At 36.5% G+C, this 22,060-nt stretch overlaps 1 protein-coding gene across 4 annotated transcripts in view; it reads left to right on the forward strand.

Moving 5' to 3' along the window:
* The window catches only part of LOC148955694 (uncharacterized), a 62,336-nt gene extending 42,278 nt beyond the window's left edge, over positions 1–20,058 (forward strand). For all 4 annotated transcript variants that reach the window (XM_089108311.1, XM_089108310.1, XM_089108309.1 and 1 more), the window contains exons 7-8: positions 15,371–15,570; positions 18,752–20,058. In XM_089108311.1, coding sequence (XP_088964437.1) covers positions 15,371–15,570; positions 18,752–18,937 — 386 coding nt within the window. In that variant the 3' untranslated portion in view covers positions 18,938–20,058. The remainder of the gene's footprint in view (positions 1–15,370; positions 15,571–18,751) is intronic.
* The last annotated feature ends 2,002 nt before the right edge of the window (positions 20,059–22,060 follow it).

Here is a 22,060-nt window from a genome sequence, read left to right on the forward strand (position 1 = left end):
CTGTATAGTCTTGTACATAGTCATGATATGTATATTGACAGCAGATTTTATGGCTTCCTACTCTAAATATTCTGCATAGTCCTGCACATAGTCCTGCTATGTATATTGACAGCAGATTTTATGGCTTCCTCCTCTAAATATTCTGTATAGTCCTGCACATAGTCCTGCTATGTATATTGACAGCAGATTTTATGGCTTCCTACTCTAACTATTCTGTATAGTCCTCCACATAGTCCTGTTATGTATATTGACAGCAGATTGTATGGCTTCCTCCTCTAAATATTCTGTATAGTCCTGCACATAGTCCTGCTATGTATATTGACAGCAGATTTTATGGCTTCCTCCTCTACATATTCTGTATAGTCCTGCACATAGTCCTGCTATTTATATTGACAGCAGATTTTATGGCTTCCTCCTCTAAATATTCTGTATAGTCATGCACATAGTCCTGCTATCTATATTGACAGCATATTTTATGGCTTCCTCCTCTAAATATTCTGTATAGTCATGCACATAGTCCTGCTATGTATATTTACAGCAGATTTTATGTCTTCCTCCTCTCAATATTCTGTATAGTCCTGCACATAGTCCTGCTATGTATATTGACAGCAGATTTTATGGCTTCCTCCTCTGAATATTCTGTATAGTCCTGCACATAGTCCTGCTATTTATATTGACAGCAGATTTTATGGCTTCCTCCTCTAAATATTCTGTATAGTCCTGCACATAGTCCTGCTATGTATTTTGACAGCAGATTTTATGGCTTCCTCCTCTCAATAGTCTGTATAGTCATGCACATAGTCCTGCTATGTATATTGACATCAGATTTTATGGCTTCCTCCTCTAAATATTCTGTATAGTCCTGCACATAGTCCTGCTATGTATTTTGACAGCAGATTTTTTGTCTTCCTCCTCTATATATTCTGTATAGTCCTGCACATAGTCCTGCTATGTATATTGACAGCAGATTTTATGGCTTCCTACTCTAAATATTCTGTATAGTCCTGCACATAGTCCTGGTATGTATATTGACAGCAGATTTTTTGGCTTCCTCCTCTAAATATTCTGTATAGTCCTGCACATAGTCCTGCTATGTATATTGACAGCAGATTTTATGGCTTCCTCCTCTCAATATTCTTTATAGTCCTGCACAGAGTCCTGATATGTATTTTGACAGTAGATTTTATGGCTTCCTCCTCTAAATATTCTGTATAGTCCTGCATATAGTCCTGCTATGTATATTGACTGCAGATTTTATGGCTTCCTACTCTAAATATTCTGTATAGTCCTGCATATGGTCCTGTTATGTATATTTACAGAAGATTTTATGGCTTCCTCCTCTAAATATTCTGTATAGTCCTGCACATAGTCCTGCTATGTATTTTGACAGCAGATTTTATGGCTTCCTCCTCTACATATTCTGTATAGTCATGCACATAGTCCTGCTATGTATATTGACAGCAGATTTTATGGCGTCCTCAACTCCCTAGCCTTTATATTCCTGAACATAGTCCTTATATTTATTTTGACATCAGATTGATTGGCTTCCCCTTCTAACTACACGTTATAGTCCTGCACATCGTACTCCTCTGCAGTTTGACTGCAGATTTAATGGCTTCCTCCTCTATATATTCTGTATAGTCATGCACATAGTCCTGATATGTCTTTTGATAGCAGATTTTATGGCTTCCTCCTCTAAATATCCTGTATAGTCCTGCACATAGTCCTGCTATCTATATTGACAGCAGATTTTATGGCTTCCTCCTCTAAATATCCTGTATAGTCCTGCACTAAGTCCTGCTATGTATATTGACAGCAGATTTTATGGCTTCCTCCTCTACATATTCTGTATAGTCCTGCACATAGTCCTGCAATGTATATAGACAGCAGATTTTATGGCTTCCTCCTCTTAATATTCTGTATAGTCCTGCACATAGTCCTGATATGTATATTGACAGCAGATTTTATGGCTTCCTCCTCTAAATATTCTGTATAGTCCTGCACATAGTCCTGCTATGTATCTTGACAGCAGATTTTATGGCTTTCTCCTCTCAATATTCTGTATAGTCCTGCACATAGTCCTGCTATGTATATTGACAGCAGATTTTATGGCTTCCTCCTCTAAATATTCTGTATAGTCCTGCACATAGTCCTGCTATGTATATTGATAGCAGATTTTATGGCTTCCTCCTCTAAATATTCTGTATAGTCCTGCACATAGTCCTGCTATGTATATTGACAGCAGATTTTATGGCTTCCTCCTCTAAATATTCGGTATATTCCTGCACATAGTCCTGCTATGTATATTGACAGCAGATTTTATGGCTTCCTCCTCTAAATATTCTGTATAGTCCTGCACATAGTCCTGTTATGTATATTGACAGCAGATTTTATGGCTTCCTCCTCTAAATATTCTGTATAGTCCTGCACATAGTCCTGCTATGTATATTGACAGCAGATTTTATGGCTTTCTCCTCTTAAATATTATGTTTGGTCCTGCACATAGTCCTGCTGTGTATATTGACAGCAGATTTTATGGCTTCCTCCTCTAAATATTCTGTATAGTCCTGCACATAGTCCTGCTATGTATATTGACAGCAGATTTTATGGCTTCCTCCTCTAAATATCCTGTATAGTCCTGCACATAGTCCTGCTATTTATATTGACAGCAGATTTTATGGCTTCCTCCTCTAAATATTCTGTATAGTCCTGCACATAGTCCTGCTATGTATATTGACAGCATATTTTATGGCTTCCTCCTCTAAATATTCTGTATAGTCCTGCACATAGTCCTGCTATGTATATTGACAGCAGATTTTATGGCTTCCTCCTCGACATCTTCTGTATAGTCCTGCACATAGTCCTGCTATGTATATTGACAGCATATTTTATGGCTTCCTCCTCTAAATATTCTGCATAGTCCTGCACATAGTCCTGCTATGTATTTTTATAGCAGATTTTATGGCTTCCTCATCTAAATATACTGTATAGTCCTGCACATAGTCCTGCTATGTATATTGACAGCAGATTTTATGGCTTCCTCCTCTAAATATTCTGTATAGTCCTGCACATAGTCCTGCTATGTATATTGACAGCAGATTTTATGGCTTCCTCCTCTCAAGATTCTGTATAGTCCTGCACATAGTCCTGCTATGTATATTGACAGCAGATTTTATGGCTTCCTCCTCTAAATATTCTGTATAGTCCTGCACATAGTCCTGCTATTTATATTGACAGCAGATTTTATGGCTTCATCCTCTAAATATTCTGTATAGTCCTGCACATAGTCCTGCTATGTATATTGACAGCAGATTTTATGGCTTCCTACTCTAAATATTCTGTGTAGTCCTGCACATAGTCCTGCTATGTATTTTGACAGCAGATTTTATGGCTTCCTCCTCTAAATATTCTGTATAGTCCTGTACATAGTCCTGATATGTATATTGACAGCAGATTTTATGGCTTCCTCCTCTAAATATTCTGTATAGTCCTGCACAAAGTCCTGCTATGTATATTGACAGCAGATTTTATGGCTTCCTCCTCTTAAATATTATGTATAGTCATGCACATATTCCTTCTATGTATATTGACAGCAGATTTAATGGCTTCCTCCTCTAAATATCCTGGATAGTCCTGCACATAGTCCTGCTATGTATTTTGAAAGCAGAATTTATGGCTTCCTAATCTGACTATACTTTATAGTCCTACACATAGTCCTGTTATGCATTTTTACAGCAGATTTTATGGCTTCCTCCTCTAAATATTCTGTATAGTCCTGCACATAGTCCTGCTATGTATTTTGAAAGCAGATTTTATGGCTTCCTCCTCTAAATATTCTGTATAGTCCTGCACATAGTCCTGCTATGTATTTTGACAGCAGATTTTATGGCTTCCTCCTCTAAATATTCTGTATAGTCATGCACATAGTCCTGCTATGTATATTGACAGCTGATTTTATGGCTTCCTCCTCTAAATATTCTGTATAGTCCTGCACATAGTCCTGCTATGTATATTGAAAGCATATTTTATGGCTTCCTACTCTAAATAGTCTGTATAGTCCTGCATAGAGTCCTGCAATGTATATTCTCAGCAGATATTATGGCTTCCTCCTCTAAATATTCTGTATAGTCCTACACAAAGTCCTGCTATGTATATTGACAGCAGATTTTATGGCTTCCTCCTCTATATATTCTGTATAGTCTTGCACATAGTCCTGCTATGTATTTTGACAGCAGATTTTATGGCTTCCTACTCTAAATAGTCTGTATAGTCCTGCTATGTATATTAACAGCAGATTTTATGGCTTCCTCCTCTAAATATTCTGTATAGTCCTGCACATAGTCCTGCTCTGTATATTTACAGCTGATTTTATGGCTTCCTCCTCTAAATATTCTGTATAGTCCTGCACATAGTCATGCTATGTATATTGACAGCAGATTTTATGGCTTCCTCCTCTAAATATTATGTATAGACCTGCACATAGTCCTGGTATGTATATTGACAGCAGATTTTATGGCTTCCTCCTCTAAATTTTCTGTATAGTCCTGCACATAGTCCTGCTATGTATATTGACAGCAGATTTTATGGCTTCCTCCTCTAAATATTCTGTATATTCCTGCACATAGTCCTGCTATGTATATTGACAGCAGATTTTATGGCTTCCTCCTCTAAATATTCTGTATAGTCCTGCACATAGTCCTGCTATGTATATTGACAGCAGATTTTATGGCTTCCTCCTCTAAATATTCTGTATAGTCCTGCACATATTCCTGCTATGTATATTGACAGCAGATTTTATGGCTTACTACTCTAAATATTCTGTGTAGTCCTGCACATATTCCTGCTATGTATTTTGACAGCAGATTTTATGGATTCCTCCTCTAAATATTCTGTATAGTCATGCACATAGTCCTGCTATGTATTTTGACAGCAGATTTTATGGCTTCCTCCTCTAAATATACTGTATAGTCCTGCACATAGTCCTGCTATGTATATTGACAGCAGATTTTATGGCTTCCTCCTCTAAATATTCTGTATAGTCCTGCACATAGTCCTGCTATGTATATTGACAGCAGATTTTATGGCTTCCTCCTCTAAATATTCTGTATAGTCCTGCACATAGTCCTGCAATGTATATTGACAGCCTATTTTAGGGCTTCCTACTCTAAATATTCTTTATAGTCCTACACATAGTCCTGCTATGTATATTGACAGCAGATTTTATGGCTTCCTCCTCTAAATATTCTGTATAGTCCTGCACATAGTCCTGCTATGTATATTGACAGCAGATTTTATGGCTTTCTCCTCTTCAATATTCTGTATAGTCCTGCACATAGTCCTGCTATGTATATTGACAGCAGATTTTATGGCTTCCTCCTCTAAATAATCTGTATAGTCCTGCACATAGTCCTGCTATGTATATTGACATCAGATTTTATGGCTTCCTCCTCTAAATATTCTGTATAGTCCTGCACATAGTCCAGCTATTTATTTTGACATCAGATTTTATGGGTTTCTACACTTCAATATTCTGTATGGACCTGCACATAGTCCTGCTGTGTATATTGACAGCAGATTTTATGGCTTCCTCCTCTAAATATTATGTATAGTCCTGCACATAGTCCTGCTATGTATTTTGACAGCAGATTTTATGGCTTCCTCCTCTTAATAGTCTGTATAGTCATGCACATAGTCCTGCTATGTATATTGACAGCAGATTTTATGGCTTCCTCCTCTAAATATTCTGTATAGTCCTGCACATAGTCCTGCTATTTATATTGACAGCAGATTTTATGGCTTCCTCCTCTAAATATTCTGTATAGTCCTGCACATAGTCCTGCTATTTATATTGACAGCAGATTTTATGTCTTCCTCCTCTAAATATTCTGTATAGTCCTGCACATAGTCCTGCTATGTATAATTACAGCAGATTTTATGGCTTCCTCCTCTGACTATTCTGTATAGTCCTGCACATATTCCTGCTATGTATATTGACAGCAGATTTTATGGCTTCCTCCTCTAAATATTCTGTATAGTCCTACACATAGTCCTGCTATGTATATTGACAGCAGATTTTATGGCTTCCTCATCTCACTATCCTGTATAGTCCGACACAGAGTCCTGCTATGTTTTGTCACATCAGTGTGTAGTTCTTAATCCTCTCAAGATTCTTTATTGTCCTTCTATGTTACCTGCTATTCCTTTTGACATAGTTTATTTTGTCTTACTCCTCGCCCAAGCCTTAATCGACATGCACATAGTCCTGCTCTGTCTTTACAAAGAAGAGATTATTTCTTACACAACTCACTCTTAGTTATATTAATGCATATAGTCCTGTTATGTATATTGACAGCAGAGTTTATGGATTCCTCCTCTAAATATTCTGTATAGTCCTGCACAGAGTCCTGCTATGTATATTGACAGCAGATTTTATGGCTTCCTCCTCTAAAGATTCTGTATAGTCCTGCACATAGTCCTGCTATGTATTTTGACAGCAGATTTTATGGATTCCTCCTCTAAATATTCTGTATAGTCATGCACATAGTCCTGATATGTATAATGACAGCAGAATTTATGGCTTCATAATCTAAATATTCTGTATAGTCCTGCACATAGTCATGCTATGTATATTGACAGCAGATTTTATGGCTTCCTCTTCTAAATATTCTGTATAGTCCTGCACATAGTCCTGCTATGTATTTTGACAGCAGATTTTATGTCTTCCTCCTCTAAATATTCTGTATAGTCCTGCACATAGTCCTGCTATGTATATTGACAGCAGATATTATGGCTTCCTCCTCTAAATATTCTGTATAGTCCTGCACAGAGTCCTGCTATGTATATTTACAGCAGATTTTATGGCTTCCTCCTCTAAATATTCTGTATAGTCCTGCACATAGTCCTGCTATGTATTTTGATAGCAGATTTAATGGCTTCCTCCTCTAAATATTCTGTATAGTCCTGCACATAGTCCTGCTATGTATTTTGACAGCAGATTTTATGGATTCCTCCTCTAAATATTCTGTATAGTCATGCACATAGTCCTGCTATGTATTTTGACAGCAGATTTTATGGCTTCCTCCTCTAAATATACTGTATATTCCTGCACATAGTCCTGCTATGTCTATTGACAGCAGATTTTATGGCTTCCTCCTCTAAATATTCTGTATAGTCCTGCACATAGTCCTGCTATGTATTTTGACAGCAGATTTAATGGCTTCCTCCTCTAAATATTCTGTATAGTCCTGCACATAGTCCTGCTATGTATATTGACAGCAGATTTTATGGCTCCCTCCTCTAAATATTCTGTATAGTCCTGCACATAGTCCTGCTATTTATATTGACAGCAGATTTTATGGCTTCCTCCTCTAAATATTCTGTATAGTCCTGCACATAGTCCTGCTATGTATATTGACAGCAGATTTTATGGCTTCCTACTCTAAATATTCTGTATAGTCCTGCACATAGTCCTGCTATGTATATTGACAGCAGATTTTATGGCTTCCTCCTCTAAATATTCTGTATAGTCCTGCACATAGTCCTGCTATGTATATTGACAGCGGATTTTATGGCTTCCTCCTCTAAATATTCTGTATAGTCCTGCACATAGTCCTGCTATGTATATTGACAGCAGATTTTATGGCTTCCTCCTCTAAATATTCTGTATAGTCCTGCACATAGTCCTGTTATGTATATTGACATCAGATTTTATGGCTTCCTCCTCTAAATATTCTGTATAGTCCTGCACATATTCCAGCTATGTATTTTGCCATCAGATTTTATGGCTTTCTACAATTCAAAATGATTTAAGTACCTGCACATAGTCATGCTGTTTATTTTGACAGCATATTTTATGGCTTCCTCCTCTAAAAATTATGTATAGTCATGCACATAGTCCTGCTATGCATATTGATAGCAGATTTTATGGCTTCCTCCTCTAAATATTCTGTATAGTCCTGCACATAGTCCTGGTATGTATTTTGACAGCAGATTTTATGGATTCCTCCTCTAAATATTCTGTATAGTCCTGCACATAGTCCTGCTATGTATATTGACAGCCGATTTTATGGCTTCCTCCTCAAAATATCCTGTATAGTCCTGCACATAGTCCTGATATGTATATTGACAGCAGATTTTATGGATTCCTCCTCTGAATATTCTGTATAGTCCTGAACATAGTCATGATATGTCTATTGACAGCAGATTTTATGGCTTCCTCCTCTAAATATTCTGTATAGTCTTGCACATAGTCCTGCTATGTATATTGACAGCAGATTTTATGGCTTCCTCCTCTATATATTCTGTATAGTCCTGCACATATTCCTGCTATGTATATTGACAGCAGATTTTATGGCTTCCTCCTCTACATATTCTGTATAGTCCTGCACATAGTCCTGCTATGTATATTGACAGAAGATTTTATGGCTTCCTCCTCTAAATATTATGTATAGTCATGCACATAGTCATGCTATGTATTTTGACAGCAGATTTTATGGCTTCCTCCTCTAAATATTCTGTATAGTCATGCACATAGTCCTGCTATGTATATTGACAGCAGATTTTATGGCTTCCTCCTCTAAATATTCTGTATAGTCCTGCACATAGTCCTGCTATTTATATTGACAGCAGAATTTATGGCTTCCTCCTCTAAATATTCTGTATAGTCCTGCACATAGTCCTGCTATGTATATTGACAGCAGATTTTATGGCTTCCTCCTCTAAATATTCTGTATAGTCCTGCACATAGTCCTGCTATGTATATTGACAGCAGATTTTATGGCTCCCTCCTCTAAATATTCTGTATAGTCCTGCACATAGTCCTGCTATGTATTTTGACAGCAGATTTTATGGCTTCCTCCTCTAAATATTCTGTATAGTCCTGCACATAGTCATGCTATGTATATTGACAGAAGATTTTATGGCTTCCTCCTCTAAATATTCTGTATAGTCCTGCACATAGTCCTGCTATGTATATTGACAGCAGATTTTATGGCTTCCTCCTCTAAATATTCTGTATAGTCCTGCACATAGTCATGCTATGTTTATTGACAGCAGATTTTATGGCTTCCTCCTCTTAATATTCTGTATAGTCCTGCACATAGTCCTTCTATGTATATTGACAGCAGATTTTATGGCTTCCTCCTCTAAATATTCTGTATAGTCCTGCACATAGTCCTGCTATGTATATTGACAGCAGATTTTATGGCTTCCTCATCTAAATATTCTGTATAGTCCTGCACATAGTCCTGCTATGTATTTTGACAGTAGATTTTATGGCTTCCTCCTCTAAATATTCTGTATAGTCCTGCACATAGTCCTGCTATGTATATTGACAGCAGATTTTATGGCTTCCTCCTCTAAATATTCTGTATAGTCCTGCACATAGTCCTGCTATGCATTTTGACAGCAGATTTTATGGCTTCCTCCTCTAAATATTCTGTATAGTCCTGCACATAGTCCTGCTATGTATTTTGATAGCAGATTTTATGGCTTCCTCCTCTAAATATTCTGTATAGTCCTGCACATAGTCCTGCTATGTATATTGACAGCAGATTTTATGGCTTCTTCCTCTAAATTTTTTTTATAGTCCGAACTCCTGCGCATAGTTCCATGAATGTTGTGGCATTTCCGTAGTATGGTGATATGACCTTTAATCAAGCAAGCCTTTATACCTTTCTGTGCTTTCTCTGCACGGTGGGTTTTCTAGATTAACTGGTGATCAATTGTGATCCTCATGTGTTTTACCTTTTTTTAATGATATCGGGCAACTGTACATTTTTAAAGTGAAAGATGCTTTCCAATTCCATTCATTTGTAAATACTATTGCTGCACTCTTCTGAGGAGCAATACGCAGATTATGTTTTGTGCTCGTGTCCGAATTTATTGAGCATTTGTGTTCTTTATTCAAACAGCGTTGTTAGACATCATTCTCGTAGGAGAGATACTAGATCCTCGGTGCGTTCCTCAGATTACAGAGATAGTTGTTATAGCAGACTCAAAATATTATTTATTATAAGGTTCTATACACTCCTCCGGTCTAAAAATCCGTGAGATAGTTTGAATTCCTTGGGATAGTATGGTCTTGAAAGCACTGAGAAGAATGTATAATGATCATTCAGTCCCTCCCTCTCCCCTAGATTTTGTTCTGTCCCTACTGATTTTGTACTGAAAGTTCTGAGAATGTATAAAGAGCATTCTTTAAGAGCTTTTATAATAGATATATTTTGTGGAGTTTTAATGTCCAGGTTGTTAGAAATAGGGATAGATGCTGCCCTAGCCATACAAGAATAAGAATAATGATTTAGAAAAAAAAAACTTATTGGTTTCACCAACATCAATAGCTTGATGGTAACATCACCAACATCAATATTGGCTGGTAACATCAATAGCTAGTGATACAGAAATTTCAAATCGTAAATGCGAACATTAATGTCAGAGCCAACACTCTAGCCTTTTATAATAGCTTAAATTTTTTTTCCTTCTGTTTAGCTCCATTAACTCTAACCAGTTTCTGAGCATATTGGAATTGCACTTTTGTATAGCCTTATGCATTTTCCCTTCTTTCATGGATGTTTTATGGTTTCAAAAGTGGTGTTTACAAACGACCCTTGTATCTCTTGAAATATTAGTAAAGCATATTCTTTGATTCCCTTTGCTTGCTCTTTACGCCATCTGCTGCTCATCTGTTTCTGTTTAACATCCGGCTCTAAAATCCATTTTTGGTCTCAGGATTGCTTATGAGATACAAATGAATTAGGCATTCTTTCATTTGAAAGGATGTTAGTGTAAACAATCTTATATGATTTAGGATTTAAATAATCTTCTTTCCCTGGCTTATGGGTAAAAACACCCCGTGCTTTTAGCCATATCATAGGAATATAGCCTAAAATGAGGCTTCTCGTAAAAATCTCACAGTGATTGGGACTGTATTATCCCATCCGTTTTGGAGCATAGCTGTATTAAATCCATCAGCACTGCTCATCATAATTACATTCCATCATCATAACTACTTGATCATTTATATGTACCTCAAGTATAGGGTTCAAGGTTTCCTCCGTACCTTTTGTGAGGGTGCCATCTTCCTTCGTCATACTTTCTTGGTGGGTCCGGGTTTTTTTTTAGAACCTTTATTGGCTTAGTACTAGCTTCTTCCAGCCCCATGATATGTAAAATTACCTAAAAATTACTCATAGTTGAAGTTTTGCTTAAGGATTTCTTAGACATTCCTATTTGAACATTTTCTGTGGGATTGCTAAGGGCTTATTAACGTTTTCTATGTACTATATGTGTATATTCGTGCGTACTGGATTATTGGAATGAATTTTTGAAGGGTTAAAACATATTCAGAAGTTGGTATTATAATTCAAAACTGACGAATAAAAGATCTAAAGCCGAACTGGCCAGCTACGACAAAAACAAAGGGAGAAAAAAAATCTCAGGATGAAGAAACAAACCGGACTACGGCCAGTAAAAGTCAACTTATAGCTAACAATAGTAATAAGGTTTGACAAAATCACCAGGGGACTACAGTAAACATAAGACCAAGTAGAATTGCAGCAGTGGAAGCCAACAAAAGGATTATTTCGCAGCAAAATAATTAATTTTATTTTTATGTTCTTTTATTTTATTCAGTCGCTTCAGTGTTCTCACTGAAGCCACTCGCAAATGTGTATAAACATACTTCTGTGTTGCTCAATGGCACCAGTATTAATTGTATATATAAATATTGGTTTGTTCTTATTTCTTTTAGATTTTATTTAATTTTAGGCTTTATAGATTAATTTAGATTTTATCATTGTTCTTCGTCTACATTTACCGTTGAAGACGCCATGTCTTATACAGGCGAAATATCCGCGTCGTTTTAGCTTGTCTTTTCATTCTACTGGCATTCGTACTTCCCTTTGATTCTTCATCTTGAATTTTTTCTTCCTCTCTGTTTTTTTTTCAGAAACTGTTTGTAGTTTGAAATAAACTGCATTTTTGGATGTCGCCACTTTCCAAATTGTGCTATTTACGGAAAAAATTCTCGCTCAAAAGCTGAATCTTTATTAATTTTGATCTGCTTAAAGTTTAAGATAGATATACGTATATAATTATACATAAATACAATACCAAATACAATTTTATGGTGATATAGCCCAGAATACTATCGGTGACGCTTTAAAGTAAGCTGTTATTTGTATCTATCGTATTTGTTTCATTTTTTCTGTTTCGATATGGGATAATTTTCGAGGTAACCTATTTAGTAGGGCTATTTGTGCTCGTATAGCTGTAAAATTTATCCAGTCAGGGTTACCTTAAACCCTTGACTAAAATTTGTTGTTTTTCTGTTTTGTTTACCCTGGTAAAATTAAATGGTATTTTGCAAAATGTTTAAAAAAATGGTCATAATATTTGATTCTATTTAGCCATTTTTCAGCTTATATATAATGGCCGATTATAGCGCAGAATTTTAAAGTTTATTGACTGTAAAATAGTCTCTGAAGTGAAGGATTAATTAGTAACGAGGAGTTAAATTTTGTACTAAAGGGATTGAAAAATAATATAGTAGTTGCAAAATCAGAATTAAGCGACTGAAAATTGTAAATATGATATTGGATAAGAAAGAAAGTACCTAGTGGTTTAAGACAAACTTTAATCAAGCCCTTTATATGGAAGGTGACACTAGTAAGTGTTGTAATTGTAGATGGCGGATGGCATCACCCAGTGGCGAAATTTGGGTAGGAAGTAAATGACTCAGTCTGATGATTCTTGAAAGACTAAGAGATGCTGTAATATATTTTTAAGACAAAATCAGTAGGATTCAGAAAGAAAAGTTCAGTGCCAGAAAGGCGTTGATCAAATTTTCACGCTTATTTATGTACTTGAGAAGGAGCTGGATTATTATTAAACCTGTTTAGTATGAAATTTTATGGATTTTGAGCAGGCATTTCATCTACTGATAGTTTTAGTGAACGTCCCATCATTATATGATATACGGAATAAGTACGTCACAAGGACTAGTTCTATGTACGAGAATAATATTGTTCTGGTTAAGATAGGAAGCGAGGCTACTAGCTTATTCGGCATAGAATTAGGAGCAAATCGGGGTTGTGAATTATCCCTCGTTATGTGGATTATCTCTATGAGTTCTGTCCCAAGGGGCATAGTAAAGGTTATAGAAAGACATGGTATAAAACAGGAAGGTAAATTTCTCCCAGAAATAGATGGCCTTGATGATTTGAGCGTCCTGGATAAAAATTTTAGTGAGCTGCAGGAATTTTTGGAGGTTTTGTCTAGGGCGCGAGTTAAGGCTTGAAAGTTAATGTTAAGAAGACTAAATCACTTTAACTAGGAGTAAATGAGGATCAAGAGGTGATGATAGGTAAGAAGAACATCAACCAAGTATAGGGTATACTTGTATAGTATAGTATTGGGTATAGGGTATTTTTTCGCAGTTGAACACACTTTAAAAGAATGGGAAGAACTAAGAAGTGATGCAATGACATTGGTCAGATATAACTCAGAAACTTGGGTGCATCGAATAGGTGCTGGAAGTTTTCCAGAGAAACTGAATGTCAAACTTACAACAAACATACAAAATATGTAGTTCAAACCCAATTTCTTGGGCAACAATCAAAGAAACAATAATATGGTTGGGTCACTTTTTACGGATGAGAGATGATGTGCTGCCAAAAATTGAACTTTTGGCAACCCATCTGAGGCCAAACAAAACCGGGACGTCTTCAAATGGGTCGGAAAACTAAAGAATGAGATTGGAATTTAAATGCTATGTTAAATTTGAGTATTAAATCGAAATTTACTATTAGGACTTAGCTCGTTTTTGGATTGATTATACGCTTGCATCGATTTTTCATCTAGTTGCGATGTTGCTTATTTTCCCGCCGAGTCATTTCACAGTAATCCAGAAGTTTTTATTGGCTCCTTTTTGCTTCAAGCCAAGACTTAGCTTGCTTTATGTTCTAATCAGGAGTCAGTCCGCAATAATGCTGCGAAATTTTGATTTTTACATAACTTAGTCCTCAACAGTGATGCAAAAATCTACAATAGCATAGATTTCGCTTGCTTTTACACAGAGTCAAATCTTATGTTGTTTTTGAACAATGTGTGAGTTGTGTTTGTCTTGGCTTCTAAGTATATTTGAGGTTGATCTTGCACCGAATCAGTCTGCAGCAATGCTGAGAAAGACTGTGAATAAGCTCATTTGTCGACCGCGTCAGGACTATGATCATTGTTCCACCAAGTGAGTGCAGAGGAATATTGTGAATTTCTGGATCTTTGAAAGTAATTGTTTATGCACCTCTTGAATCCTATGAACTCTTGAAGCTTCGAATGTAATTTGTTTGTACAGTATCAGGACTTTGTTGTTTTCGTACCCAAGTCTGGCTTGTTTTTAAGAGGCGTATACCTTTTCTTTGATTGTTGTCCGAAGAGACCCCGAGCCGCTTGAAATATATGGGTTAAGTGCTTTGGATCATAAATGCAGAAGGGGTACAGTTCCAGAGGGGAAGCCACTTCTTCTTCGAATTTAGTTGGCAGGTACTCAGAGCCATGGGCCTTTCTCGAAGGAATTTCAAACCACAGCAAATTTGAACCAATTATTTGCACGATGAAATCTATTATTCTGAAGTGAAATGTCATACCTCGAATAATCTGTAGTGGCACACTGCTTGGGGGAAATGTCAAGCAGACATTCGCTTACTTGGTAGCAAAGGAATTTGAGTATCAGTAACATTGTTAAATGTCGAAACTATCAATGGACACGTTTTGGTATTTGGTACTGCTACCTTATCTAATATATCAGCCGTTGTTTGGTTATATCGATGCTAAGTCGGCGCTAATGCATGGGTATTTGTTATTGCAATGGGCTAATTTTGCTACTCCGATAAAAGCTAAATTAATTGCTGAATTTCTCTCTTTGATCCTCATCTAATATATCGGCTGTTGTTTGACTATATTGATGCTAAGTAGGCGCTAATACATAGAAATTTGTTTTTGCAATGGGCTAATTTTTGCTACTTTGATAGCATTCAACAAAATTTTGGGTGGCAACGGTAAATTAAGGGCTAAATTTCAAGGCCCGTGTTCTGCTTTTGATCCTTGTCATGTATAAAGTTAAAATGAGCAGGAAAAGCTAAATTTGTCCTTGTCATTACTTGGGCTCTTCTAGCCTCTATGACGATTCTGAATAATTTTTATCAAAATGAATTTCGAATTTTGTATAAAAGTTGTTACGTAAATGTAGCTCTGCTCCTTGTCGATTTTAAGTTAATATATAGGCACCTCATAATATGGTTCCAATTTGTTTACCTAGATTCTTGCTATAATTTAGTAGAACAATAATCTCTAATGTTCATGAATTCTATTTTAGAGAGATTACATTATGTAGACACTGAATCTCTTGGCTGGTGGCTCTGTGAGAGGCAGCTACCCTCTGGCGGGCTTAATGGTAGACCAGAGAAACTTCCAGATGTTTGTTATTGCTGGTGGGTCCTTGCTTCTTTGAAAATCATTGGTAAAATAGATTGGATTGATTCAGAAAAATTAAAGAAATTTATATTCGCATGTCAGGTAAGTTCTTTTGAAAATAGACTTGTCCATGTAGATTTCTTAGCTGCCAAAACGCCCAGTTTAAGGGAGATTCTTTAAAAGTAAAACTTTGAGGTTCTCCAGGGTTTATGCTTTCTTTGCAAAGTCAGAGTGTCAACTTCAATTATGTTGGACTTTTATTTTCATTTTTTTTTTTTTTTGAATTGACAAAAAAGAAGCTGAGTCCTGATTCTTAAGCACACTGTAAATGATAAGTGCAAAGTCATTGATCCGTTCTGCTTTATATAAAATGGTCCTAATATCGGTGCTAGGAAAATAAAAGGAAGTGTCCTAGTCAGGAGCGTTCCGAGGCTCATTTCCTTGGTGGGGGAGGGGAGATCTTCGTAAATTTTACCGAATTGCTGCTTAATTTATGCTGAATTTTCTGCAGAAATCAAGAATTTTGCAAAATTTCGGCCGATTTTGCAAAATTTCTGCCGATGTCAAAAAAGTTGGGGGGGGGGGGTGTCGTGCCTGAGAATTTGTTTGGGGGGTGCAAAAAATCACGTAACGCATCAAAAATTGATTTATGTACATTTTTATTACTTTTTTTACGAATCGGACAAAAACTTTTGGGAGGAGAGGGGTGGAGGGAGGGGGATGGGGTGGCAAATTCGGTACCTTCCCCTGGATATGGTCTTGGTATAAGTATTGCCTTTTAAATTAGGACTTGATCTGAGCTTTGCCGAGGGGGGGGAATATGGGTCCTCTTATCCATGTATTCATGACAATAGCCCAGGGGATTCATCCTATCTCAACCAAACCGAGTCAAAAGTAACGTTTAGTGAAGTAGTTATGCCTACTCAAGAGTCTAGAGTTGACTTGACCTCTACAGTGAAGGAGGAAGAAGAGGAGTCACTAATGCTTCTACCAGAAGGGAGCGTCGGATTGAGAGCAAACTTGGGGAAAAGTATTGAAAAGAAATTGACTTGCATCAATATTTTTTTTTATGTTTGATGTACTTTACTATTAAAATTCTTCAATTTCTTGACTTACATACATCAATACATCTTTAGGAAGGCTAGTTAGGCTGTCGTGTTTTGTTGTAATAATCCCTTTAGTAGACTACTGACATATCAATAGAATCCTTTTATTTGTTCTGATTTGAAAAATATTGCTTTTGTTGCTTAATTTTGCATAGTCCTACTAGTCTATATTTGTTCATTCGCAAAAGATTGTACCGTCCTATTGATTGTTGAAATACTTTATTATTTGATGCAGGTGAATCGGGTGGTACCGGTCGGTACCGGAGAATCGTGGTACCGGTGGTACCGGTGAATCGGGTCGTTTGGTTCGGCTTTTTATGTAACAGGAAAAGTTCTGCATATTTCTTTTCGAGATTCAGTGTGCCAACAAGGAGAAACTTTACGCAATGAAAATGATCATAATGGTTATTCAAAATAAAAATCGTGGAAAATGCCAATTTTCAGGTTTGATTAAACCTAAGATGGAGCCAGGGGGCCAAAAATGTTTACATTTTGATGCCCTTCATGCTTTAACCTGGAGAAAACGGTTGGGCGGTGTTCAGTCAAAGATGGGCGAAGCATAATATCTCCGGAGCTTGCCTGTGAAAACTCAGCCGAGTTGAATAATTTGGTCCTCTCACGTAATTTTTGAGAAAGTTTCAAGAGACAGCACAAGGTGACGATTGTATCCAAGATTATTTTTTTTTGTCTATAATCTTGCACAATGCCGCGGGCCGGTCGAAGACGATTAGCTCAAGTGTTTAGCCAGAATTTAACCGTTTTCTTAACTTTTTTTTAGCATAGGATCATATTTCCACATTGGATTTTAAGTACTAAGCCGGACGCAGATAAGAGGGACGGCTACTTCTTCAGCTTGCTTTATGCAAGATATGATTCTTCGATAAAACAGGTTAGATATAATCGGGCATTGTCAGTAATAGAACGAACAGTGTTACACAGACAGTCAAAAGGGGGGGGGGGGGTGCATGGTTTACACCAAACTCCTAAGTTTAGCTAGGTAAATAGGAATTTTAGCACTTGATCACTTATGTATTTCGAATCATTTATTTGATTTACAAGAAGATTGGCATGATAACTGTCCTATGTACCTATTTATATGCAAAGTTGAGATTAGATATTTCAATGCGATATTCGGTTCCAAGGATAGAAACTGAAATAGTACTTACGTGTGCGCCGAAGACACTAACTTCGCAGTGTAAGTCAGCAATGAACGCCTATTTACATCCTAGATGTTTATTCATTGCTGTTAGAGTCTTAATTTAATTGCAAGCATTCACATAACTGGAGAAAAAAGATGCAGTTCTTTAATCATAGGGTAAACAGACCTCGATTAGGCTCACACCTGCAATCTAGACTGCAAGATAGTACTCACAGGATTGGTACCAGCTTAGGGACAGATAACCAGGCAATTTCTGTTTTATAGCGTGAGCGAAACCCTCTAAGGGCATACCCTGGATATGAGGAACACTCATGCTGAATATCCTTTGTTGCCAACTACGCCATAGAAAGTTCAAACTGTAGTCTTGGGGCAAATGCTCATGTAACTAAGCAACATCATGGCAAGCTAGTGTCTTGTCAAGGATAATTATTTTTTTTTCGTTCCATCGATATTGGATAAGCACTCTGGGACTTCATATTCATGATTCATGATTGTAGCCTGGATAATCTAGGAGGTGTGGGATTAGCAAGAGCATGAAGCTCGGGAAAAACAGACAGGAAGCAACATCGCCCCCGCAATTTGCATATTTTCCATATTTGGCAATTTGTACATTTATTACAAGGCGAGTCTTTAGAGCTCAAGAAAGTTGTATAATAAACGTCATATAACTGCAACGTTCATTTTTATGCCCGCCTTTAAAAACTACTGTCACTCTTGTGACTTGCAAATTCTTTCTTTGGAAACTCCGCTAATAATACAATCTTTAGCTGTCTAAAGGTTTGCTGTGCTGGCTTGCTGTCTAAAGGTTGAAATGTGTTGGTGCCTGTACTATGTCCAATGTATTGTTTGGCTCGAATTTAAAAATTTTTCTGTGCTTGGTAGATTTGTAGAAATGGGTGAGGAGGTTGGAATAGTGGAATATCTTTGAAAATTTGGGTAAAGCTTTATAACCAGTGTCTTAATTTCAGCTATGTAAATTTATGTTCTGTTTTATGGCTAATTCTTTGGTGTTTTCTAGGATCCTGAGACGGGCGGCTTTACAGATAGACCAGGAGATATGCCAGACCCTTTTCATACGCTGTTTGCCTTGGCAGGTCTTTCTCTTCTTGGGTCACAAGAGGTCAAGATGATTAACCCTGTATTTTGTATGGCCCAAGAAACAATAGATAGGATGTCAATTTCTTTGCAATATAATGAAGTGTGATTATGAATTACTTGATTAATCATAGTACTAATAATGTTTCAACTTTTCTTAATTTGGAGTAAAATAGATATTAGAGTTTTTTCTGTTCATTTGCTTCTTCTATTATATTCTTAAAGACTGGATATGATATCGGAAACAGAATGCCGGAGCCACACTATAGCCGTATTTTTGGATGAAATCAAAGTTGTTCGCAGCTTCGGTGCCAATTATGTATCCTGCTTATGCTTTATCATGTTAAATTATGTTCAAATTTCCAATTTTAAATGTGTAATTGGCCAATTAGAGTACATACTTTAACCATAATCTCTCTAAATTATAAAAGTTAGAATTTTGAAAAACCAGGTTTCCTATCTTTAAAATGAATCAGGTCAAAGATATATAGATATAGTATTACTTTAAAATACTTCCTAGGTGAGAAGTTTTTCAAAGAAAAGTAAAGAGCTATATTAAAACTTAAGACGAGCAGAAATGAATTCATATAATAGATCAAACTTAAAACGACCAGGAATCGCTATCGAAGAATATACGAAACACAAACGAACAGAAATTAAAATAAATAATCACATCAAATGTAAAGATAGCAGATACTGATACATATAAATAATCAAATTTTAAAACGGATAAAAGCTTAAATGAACTTTTAAAACACTTGATTTCTAAAAAGGGATATCAGACCTTCAATTTCCAATCGAATTATGTCCCTGCAAAGTTTCTGTTACTACAGTTTATTTATTTTTACAACGCAGAAAGCTTTTATTTGTCGGTCATAAATACAATTGTATAATAAACCACTTGGAGTAACATAACTAAACACTAATGTGACAAAAAAAAATTCGCATTTCAGAACTAAATTCAGGATCCTCATATTTATACGGATAAAATCACTATTGAGCTCTTATATTCTCCAAAAATTACAGAACATACAACATCCTCTAGAAGATGGTTCTAGCGGTTCGAAAATTATGCGTTTAAATCTTATGGTTCTTTGCTATAGAGAAAGCTTGAGCGTTGCCTCTGATAAGCAATTGTTGGGAACAATCGTATGGATTCACGCGTTTCAAACCTAATTCATGTCATAGAAAATTCATAGAATTTTTCATTTCTGTAGTGCAATTTTGACGTTGAAAATAATAAAAGGCATATTTCACTCTTTAACCTGATCTTTTTTTATAAATAGCTGCGACTGGTTTGGTTTGATTATAGTAGAAAATCATATATTTACCCTTACTAAAAACAGAATTTGGATTCAGATAAAAATCTAAATCCTAAAATAAAATAAGTCATGTTTATTACCATTAAAAATCAAAGGTAAATCCTAGAAAGAATTGACGTGGATGTGAACGGCACCCATGAGTACTTTGGTAACTATCAAAAAATTCTACCGGTAGCATAAGACAAAGAGGTAGAATAAGAGACATCTTTATTTGTAGAGATTTAATATTGACTTTGGCGTTCAAGATAAACAAACCAACAACCTAAAATAATATTATAGACGTAGAATTTGAATAAAAGCCCAACCAGAATGAAGACATACCTGAGAAAACAATAGATTAAGGTCGAAAGTAGTGGCCCCGTATTCATTCTTTTCGGAAAATAATTACAAACTATTGCTACCATAAAGCTCTTGAACACAAGAATAGACAGCAACATAGGTGTAGACAGGTCTAAAATTTGGGAGGGGAATCAGGGGATTGAAAAATCGAAAATTAATTTTTTAGGCCTGAATTCCCCTGATTTTTCCCCTTTTTTGTTCGTTTTTAACGGTGCCGTCATATCAATACTGCAAATTTGTGAAAATGTTAGTGGGGGAAGGTGCGCATTTTTTTTTCGATATTCTCAATCAAAATACCAACAAAAGGAATAATTTTTAGCGCAAAAGCCAAAAAAGGTATTTACCAAATTTCAGTGGGGGGCAAGTCTTCCCTGCCCTTCTCTTAATTGGCACCCCTGCTTTGGGCTGAAGGGTTGTCCCTCACCCTTGGCTGAAGGAGTATGTGGCCCAATGCCTTCAGAAAAATTAATGCCGCCAGAAACTGCGTATATATATATATATATATATGTGTGTGTGTGTGTGTGTGTGTGTGTGTGTGTGTGTGTGTGTGTGTGTGTGTGTGTGTGTGTGTGTGTGTGTGTGTGTGTGTGTGTGTGTGTGTGTGTGTGTGTGTGTGTGTGTGTGTGTGTGTGTGTGTGTGTGTGTGTGTGTGTGTGTGTGTGTGTGTGTGTGTGTGTGTGTGTGTGTGTGTGTGTGTGTGTGTGTGTGTGTGTGTGTGTGTGTGTGTGTGTGTGTGTGTGTGTGTGTGTGTGTGTGTGTGTGTGTGTGTGTGTGTGTGTGTGTGTGTGTGTGTGTGTGTGTGTGTGTGTGTGTGTGTGTGTGTGTGTGTGTGTGTGTGTGTGTGTGTGTGTGTGTGTGTGTGTGTGTGTGTATATATATATATATATATAAACCGAACTGATGAGATATACATATGCAGAGCCGACTGATAGAGATAGCAGTGACATAGATAAATTTCATTTACACCTACAGAAACAAATATATATTCTCCAAGGTAGAAATATGGTATTTGTATTTGGAGATATCTATGCCCAGGTTGGTAGAAATAGGGATAGACGGTATCGTAGCCTAGTTTTTTTGCAGACTGCTGCAATTTTGTAGGTATAACAATCTAATTATAAGCAATACAGTATTTGGCTATAGAATATAAGTTAACATGGTATTCACTTGATGGTAAGACAGCTAACCTTATTGATCATGCTATTGCAAACTGAAGACTGCCAGGACTAGGGTATATAAGAGTGTTGTTATTGATATTAAAAGCAAAGAACACCACTTAGTAGTATCTACGGTTAATTTAAAGCTTAAATTTAGGAAGGGTAACTACCTTCCGGGAAATTAAGACGCTGGTAGACTCCAGGATGAAAATTTGAGAGAAACTTTCCACGAACAGTTGAATGCTAAATTGGAGAGTATAAAATTTGACAATGTAGAAGATGGATGGAATAATTTTAGGAAAATTGTTTATGAATCACTGATAATATCTTAGGGAAGAAAGTTAGAAACGCAGCTAGGTATGTTAGTGAAAATGCTTCATGTTTAAAAAAGAGGATGAAGGGTCTGTACAAGAA

Source organism: Artemia sp. Qi Xiang Cuo, chromosome 2, assembly GCF_049724085.1.
Source record: "Artemia sp. Qi Xiang Cuo chromosome 2, ASM4972408v1, whole genome shotgun sequence".
NCBI classification, from domain to species: domain Eukaryota; kingdom Metazoa; phylum Arthropoda; class Branchiopoda; order Anostraca; family Artemiidae; genus Artemia; species Artemia sp. Qi Xiang Cuo.